Here is an 8,451-nt window from a genome sequence, read left to right as displayed (position 1 = left end):
TCCAGGGCCGGGGCCCTTAGGGAAGATCCTTATAGGCCCTATTGGCCTCTGGGGCCCCTGCTCTGCTAAAACATGTAAACATGACAGTGTACTCATTCGTGGGTATTATTTCATACTTATTTCATACTGATCTTCAGTGTTGGGGAAAGTTACTTTTAAAAGTAATGCATTACTTCATAAAAAAGTAACTAATTACGTTACTTAGTTACTTTTTATGGAAAGTAATGCATTGCGCTACTTTTTAAATCTGCGTGTATATAGGGCTTGCTTGTTTGTTTTTAAAATAAAAAAGTTCTATTTCTGGCAAATATAAAAGCCTTTTCACACCAAAAGTGAAATGAATAAGCCTCAGGCTGAAGGAAATGTAAAGTTACGTCCGTACAGTAGAGTGCAGTTAGAAAAACACTTCAGCAATAAACAAAGACACAAATGTTGTCTAGAGTAATTTGTGCTTATCAGTACGCTTGAACTGGATCATCGAAGGTCAGAAGCAAAGACATTGGTTAATAGAACGGGATTAAATACATAAAGCATATTTGTGTTGTTTAACATTTAATTATTGCAGGTTTGCGTCATATTCTGAGTTGCATTATTTTTATTCATTTTGAGGAATACTGAATCTGTGTGGTTTTGTTTTTTTGTGAGTGAGATGAATTAATGCATATTCATATTTATTTTAGAACTACAGTAACATCTTCTGATTTCTCTCAACACTGTGAGTATAACTTACTTATTTGAAAAAGTAACTCAGATATTCTCTTGTAAATTAAAAAGTAATGCGTTACTTTACTAGTTACTTGAAAAAAGTAATCTGATTACGTAACTCGCGTTACTTGTAATGTGTTACCCCCAGCACTGCTGATCTTCTATGCAATTAAAATGACACCATGCAGAGACTAAAAATTAATGTATGTCTTTTGCTTAACATCCCATTTGGTTTAGAAATAAATTTGCTGTTGTATATAGGAATCGCAGAAATGTTCAACGTTACTGAGAGTTGAACTGCCACAACGCAGTAATTCCCCCATATCTGAACTACACCACGTGGGTGAAAGTACAGCCCGATATGGGTACATTTTATAAAAAAATATGATCAGCTAAACCCTTTGATTTTCTCCAAAAAAGCACACACTTTGTGCTCAAAAAGAGGCTAAAGTTCAAATAAAATACCATTTCCAAAAAATCACAAATAAAAAATATATTTTCAATTTTTGAAACACACACGCACACACACACACACACACACACACACAGATAGACACACAGACACACACACACACACACACACACAGACACACAAGGGTGACCTCTGGTGGTGAATAAACGGAAGTCCATGGACCGAATTCGTGACACTATATAGGTGCAATGCAGCATAAAAGGCAGACTTATTTGATCCTATATACATGTGCATATTTACCGTTTGAAATGTCTGTTTACAGGTTGGAACAAATATCATTCAGTATTTGGAGGAGGATCAGCAAAGGCGATTCCCTCATGTCCTGCAGTTTTGGGATAAAATCAAGCCTTTGTTATTGTGGGAGACCGTCTTTTATAAGCAGTTGATAGATGCTTTATATTATTGTACAGTACAGTATCCCATGCCCATGTCTCTACACAGCACACAATCCTCTATATTCTGTTGCATCAACACATTTTCACCTATTTAGACAGTTTATAATCGCATTGTCTGTACTAGCTTTTTTCTGTTTGTTTGTTTATTTGTAATTTTTTGTCAATTAAAATAGTAGTAAAAAATAACACAAATGCACCATAACTTAATTTAATAGTAGTGTTTGCAACTTTAAATGTAATATAAATAAAACATTTTCAATATATTTGTAAGCTGCATGTTGTTATGTAGCAGCAGCAATAATAATGATAACAACAACAATACACCCAATAACCCAACAAATTAGTTGTTCTATAACCCAATATATTGGGTAAAACTTACTACCCAATGCATTGGGTTAAAATAACCCTACAAGAGGTTGGTGCTATATAGATAATGGTATGATCTCTTACATATGTTACTGCTCAAATGGCAGTTTTACTGCGTAATGAGGTTCGGCTGATTTGATTTGGTGTGTATGTCCTCCAAGCCTGCGGGCGGCGCTAATGCGGCTCCAGTGGGTTTATTGACGCACAAGCGCCGCTGAGAAGAGGCAAAAGAAGACGCGCCGGAAGAAGTGGTCGCGTCCATGTCGTGAATGTGAAGAAGATTGTGATTTTATCCAACTGCGGAACTCATCGAGATCATAAGCGAATCATATACCATCCCGGTAAGATGACCGAGTAGTTACATATATATTTATCAAATGTGGGATGAGTAATGAACCTGATCTTTCATTAGCGGGTTTGAAAGCGCTTTACTCTCACTGTCAAAATGAATGCAGGGATAACAGATCAAACTGCTCTTTTCGCATAAACATCAGATTTGCTGGATAAGCAGCTACGGTAGTCACATTATATTATACACGCTCTGAGACATCGGATAGGTTTGGTATGTCTGTGGGGTCTGTAGCTGATGACACTTGAGCTTACGAAACCAATGAGTCACAAATAGACTTTAAATAGAACTTGAAATATTGTACCGCGCGTGAGATCAACGGCCTCGAATATGATCTTATTTATTGCGACGATAACCGTGATACAGTTACCAGCAGTGCTGGGGGTAACGCATTACAAGTAACGCGAGTTACGCAATCAGATTACTTGTCTCAAGTAACGTAAAGTAACGCATTACTTTTCAATTTACAAGAGAATATCTGAGTTACTTTTTCAAATAAGTAACGCAAGTTACTTTTTCTTTTCCAATGTATTGACTGGCAGCGCTCCTGTCCCCATGTCGAGAGAAATCAGAAGATGTAGTCCTAAAATAAATATGAATATGCATTAATTCATCTCACTCACAAAAACAACAACAACACACAGATTCAGTATTCCTCAAAATGAATAAAAATAATGCAACTCAGAATATGACGCAAACCTGCAATAATTAAATGTTAAACAACACAAATATGCTTTATGTATTTAATCCCGTTCTATTAACCAATGTCTTTGCTTCTGAGCTTCGATGATCCAGTTCAAGCGTACTAATAAGCACAAATTACTCTAGACCAACATTTGTGTCTTTGTTTATTGCTGAAGTGTTTTTCTAACTGCGCTCTACTGTACGGACGTAAATTTACATTTCCTTCAGCCTGAGGCTTATTCATTTCACTTTTGCTGTGAAAAGGCTTTTATATTTGCCAGAAATAGAACTTTTTTATTTTAAAAACAAACAAGCAAGCCCTATATACACGCAGATTTAAAAAGTAACGCAAAAGTAACATAACGCATTACTTTCCATAAAAAGTAACTAAGTAACGTGATTAGTTACTTTTTTTATGGAGTAACGCAATATTGTAATGCATTACTTTTAAAAGTAACTTTCCCCAACACTGCTGGTCAGATGGTAATGCGTTGTTTGGCGGATTTCATGAGAATTTAATTGTTTTCAAGAAACACATTTTGTACTAATTCTTACGAAAAAAAGGTGTGCTATTTGTTTTAATTATTTTATTTTTTTTATTATTACTATATGAAATTAATACTGTTCTGAGTCTGACAATACTTTAAAGTAAAAAATATTGAATCCAATAATATTATAATGCTCTACTAAATCTTTAAGAGTCTAACGTTAATCAGAGTCGTAATTGAGAACAATGTGAATTGAAACAATTACTTTCATGTTCAGAAGCTTTACTCTAATGACAATTTGGTTGTGAAATGTTCTTATTTGTCAAAAAATAATGTTACAATGAGAAAAAAAAAAGATTTTTGCAAATGCTAAATGTGTACTAGATAATGTTTTCATGCGATTTTTTTTTTTACCTTTCTCGGCCTTATACCATGGTATGGTATTTTCCATAGTCTACTTCACATATTATTATCTGAAATGTTCACTGATAACAATGTCAAAAAGTAATGGTAATACACGGTACTTTTGTGATTTGTGAGTTGCATTGGTTAATTAATAGCTTTTTAAAGTAATTACTTGCAGTCACGTTTGTTTATGTAGTGCTTTATACAATGCAGATTTTTAAAGCACCTTCACAGTAATAAACGGTAAAATACCTGTATTAATGTTTTAAACTTCAATCTCAGCTTTAAAGGGGTCATATGATGCTGCTAAAAAGAACATTATTTGGTGTAATGAAATGTGTTTATGCGGTTTAAGGTTAAAAACACATTATTTTCCACATACTGTACATTATTGTTTCTCCTCTATGCCCCGCCTTTCTGAAACACTGTGCTGTGATTGGCCAGCTATCCAGTGCGTTGTGATTGGCTGAATACCTCAAGCTTGTGACAGAAATGCTACGTCCCTCACATACTGTGATGCTTGCGGCAACCACATGTGACGACCCCGGGCTGGACTCTGCTTCGTCCACGGTGAAAGCCGATCCGGCGATCCACAGATACCCACTGTATATATGTGGGTGTGTGTGTGCATATTTACCATAATATATACCATAATTTATATATATATATATATATTTTTTTTTTTCTTTGCCAGGTGCTTTTTTTTTTACTCATTTTATTTAGTTTAGCAATAGTTAGGATTAGTCCAAACAAGATGTAACGCAAAAAAATAAATATTTAATAATAAAAATAATTTTAAAATAGCATGCGATATTATTATTATTATTATTATCATTATCATCATCATCATCATCATAAAAGTTATGGAAAGGTACTTCTAAGGTTGCCTGTTGAAATGTGCACATGGTGAGTTTCCCTTGAATTTACCTTCAAATGTATTTGTTTACATAGGTAATTCACATGTGTTATTACTAGTGTTACATTGTTAATGTTTGTGTGACAAATTATTATATAAAAAAAAAAAGATTTAATTATATAATGTTTAGATTTGAGTCTTAGTATTGTGTGTTTGAGATGCTATTCATGGCAATATGGGAAATTCATATTCATAATATGTTACTGGTGTTCAGTGTTGGGGGTAATATATTACAAGTTACGCAAGTTACGTAATCAGATTACTTTTTTCAAGTAACTAGTAAAGTAACGCATTACTTTTTAATTTACAAGAGAATATCTGAGGTTTTTTTTCAAATAAGTAACGCAAGTTAATTTTTTTTTCCAATTTATTGATTGGCAGCTCTTCTGTCCCCATGTTGAGAGAAATCAGAAGAAGTTACTGTAGTCCTAAAATAAATATGAATATGCATTAATGCATCTCACTGACAAAAAAAACAACAAAACCACACAGATTCAGTATTCCTCAAAATGAATAAAATAATGCAACTCAGAATATGACGCAAACCTGCAATAATTAAATGTTAAACAACACAAATATGCTTTATGTATTTAATCCCGTTCTATTAACCAATGTCTTTGCTTCTGAGCTTCGATGATCCAGTTCAAGCGTACTAATAAGCACAAATTACTCTAGACCAACATTTGTGTCTTTGTTTATTGCTGAAGTGTTTTTCTAACTGCGCTCTACTGTACGGACGTAAATTTACATTTCCTTCAGCCTGAGGCTTATTCATTTCACTTTTGCTGTGAAAAGGCTTTTATATTTGCCAGAAATAGAACTTTTTTATTTTAAAAACAAACAAGCAAGCCCTATATACACGCAGATTTAAAAAGTAACGCAAAAGTAACATAACGCATTACTTTCCATAAAAAGTAACTAAGTAACGTGATTAGTTACTTTTTTTATGGAGTAACGCAATATTGTAATGCATTACTTTTAAAAGTAACTTTCCCCAACACTGCTGGTCAGATGGTAATGCGTTGTTTGGCGGATTTCATGAGAATTTAATTGTTTTCAAGAAACACATTTTGTACTAATTCTTACGAAAAAAAGGTGTGCTATTTGTTTTAATTATTTTATTTTTTTTATTATTACTATATGAAATTAATACTGTTCTGAGTCTGACAATACTTTAAAGTAAAAAATATTGAATCCAATAATATTATAATGCTCTACTAAATCTTTAAGAGTCTAACGTTAATCAGAGTCGTAATTGAGAACAATGTGAATTGAAACAATTACTTTCATGTTCAGAAGCTTTACTCTAATGACAATTTGGTTGTGAAATGTTCTTATTTGTCAAAAAATAATGTTACAATGAGAAAAAAAAAAGATTTTTGCAAATGCTAAATGTGTACTAGATAATGTTTTCATGCGATTTTTTTTTTTACCTTTCTCGGCCTTATACCATGGTATGGTATTTTCCATAGTCTACTTCACATATTATTATCTGAAATGTTCACTGATAACAATGTCAAAAAGTAATGGTAATACACGGTACTTTTGTGATTTGTGAGTTGCATTGGTTAATTAATAGCTTTTTAAAGTAATTACTTGCAGTCACGTTTGTTTATGTAGTGCTTTATACAATGCAGATTTTTAAAGCACCTTCACAGTAATAAACGGTAAAATACCTGTATTAATGTTTTAAACTTCAATCTCAGCTTTAAAGGGGTCATATGATGCTGCTAAAAAGAACATTATTTGGTGTAATGAAATGTGTTTATGCGGTTTAAGGTTAAAAACACATTATTTTCCACATACTGTACATTATTGTTTCTCCTCTATGCCCCGCCTTTCTGAAACACTGTGCTGTGATTGGCCAGCTATCCAGTGCGTTGTGATTGGCTGAATACCTCAAGCTTGTGACAGAAATGCTACGTCCCTCACATACTGTGATGCTTGCGGCAACCACATGTGACGACCCCGGGCTGGACTCTGCTTCGTCCACGGTGAAAGCCGATCCGGCGATCCACAGCGCAAAGTTGATGTATTCCCTCAGCGACCAGCACGGATCAGCTCCAGGCATGACGAAGCAGATATCGTCCTCTTTTGGAAGGCCAAACAAAGTAGTTTCGCTTTCACAACGAAGCACACAGCGCCTTCACGACATGGCGGCGGCAGCAACAATACTACAGCGAGAATAAAAGTCACGCCTTCTTTCTTTGTGTGAACATTTGGGCGGCGTTATGCAAATCTTCCCACATAGTGATGTAGACATGTGGGGGCGTGTTAGAACGAGCCGTTTTAAGTAGGCGTGGTTAACTCTTAATTTTATAAAGAATATCTCTTTTTATATAAGAATATCTCTTATTTGAGACTTTAGTCTTTGCAACTTTACAGATCTTCTTTATGCACCAAGAGCTTGTAACACTCCAAAGAGAAAGGAAAAATTGAAATCGCATCATATGACCCCTTTAAAGTAGCTCTGAAGAAGAAAGTAGTATCATTATTCAGCTCAATTCAGTTCCATGTTGATTCAGTTCAATGCCATAACATTATCAATGTTGCAAAATTCATGATGACTTCCATTTCACTTGCAAAACAGCTTTACTGTAGACAATAGTCTCAGTATCCAGCTTAATTTAGTTCAGTGTCAGTACAGTCGAATTGATAATGTCTTCTGAATAGTAATTGTCTTTTAAGCATGTGTGAGGTTAACAGGTAATTAACTAACTGATATCCTCCGTCTTTTGCTGCACAGACCTGCGCAACTATTGCTGTCCAACGGCGGACTGATAGTCTAGTTTGGCTTCAGCTGTCACTTCCTTCCAAATGAAGGACGGCAAGGAGAACTCTAACACCACTGCTGGAAGTTTTGCCACAAGTCTGGACCATACAAAGCCATGCTGGTACTGGGACAAGAAGGACCTGGCCCACACCCCGTCCCAGTCCGATGGCATGGATCCAGCCACAGAAGCCCGGTACAGACGAGAGGGAGCCCGGTTCATATTCGACGTCGGGACACGTCTGGGACTGTATCCTTTTAATACTGCCATGTATACATATACATAGTTTCAGTTCTGTGTAGGAATGGTTTTGAAATGGTGAGAGGATTCTGATATTCTCCTTAACCAATTGTTAAGACATTATGACACTCTGGCAACTGGAATAACATACTTTCATCGTTTTTACATGTTTCATTCTTTCAAACAGTTTCCCAGATATGTGAGTACAACATGCTCTTGAAAATCTGATTTCATCCATAGCATTTTCTTTTCGTCCTACCGTATAATGCTTCATAGCCGACAGTGTTTATAGGCTAAGTGCTGCTTTGTGTACAGCGGTAACCGGGGTAAGTTTTTATTTAGTTATTCTAATAACAGAATTAGTTTTATACCACTTCAGTTGCAATTCAGTTCTCATGACCTGCTTCAGTACCCATGGCGTTATATGTCATTATAAAATATTTCACTGTTTATTGATATTCTTTCATTTATCTTTATTCGTACTATAAATTCAACATATTTCATTTACAATACTATTTAATCTACAAGACCAAACAATTGCTGGTTGGTCCAAGTTGTGATTATCCAGAGTTATTTGGAGTCGAAATTTGTAATTTTGATGGCCTTCATGGAAAATGTTTTTATTATAGTGCTGTCAAACGATTAATCGCGATTAATCGC

The 8,451-nt window shown here is 34.8% G+C and overlaps 1 protein-coding gene across 1 annotated transcript in view; it reads left to right on the top strand.

Moving 5' to 3' along the window:
- The first annotated feature begins 2,139 nt into the window (after nucleotides 1-2,139).
- The window catches only part of LOC107555300 (cyclin-K-like), a 12,078-nt gene continuing 5,766 nt past the window's right edge, over nucleotides 2,140-8,451 (top strand). Inside the window, exons 1-3 of the mRNA XM_016238056.1 lie at nucleotides 2,140-2,279; nucleotides 7,527-7,800; nucleotides 7,909-7,990. Of these exons, the coding sequence (XP_016093542.1) occupies nucleotides 7,598-7,800; nucleotides 7,909-7,990 (285 nt within the window). The 5' untranslated portion in view covers nucleotides 2,140-2,279; nucleotides 7,527-7,597. The remainder of the gene's footprint in view (nucleotides 2,280-7,526; nucleotides 7,801-7,908; nucleotides 7,991-8,451) is intronic.

The sequence above is a fragment of the Sinocyclocheilus grahami genome, unplaced genomic scaffold (assembly GCF_001515645.1).
Source record: "Sinocyclocheilus grahami isolate Dianchi unplaced genomic scaffold, SAMN03320097.WGS_v1.1 scaffold530.1, whole genome shotgun sequence".
Lineage (NCBI taxonomy): Eukaryota > Metazoa > Chordata > Actinopteri > Cypriniformes > Cyprinidae > Sinocyclocheilus > Sinocyclocheilus grahami.
The sequence above is the reverse complement of the archived record's forward strand: the minus strand, read 5'-3'. Positions and strand labels throughout refer to the sequence as shown.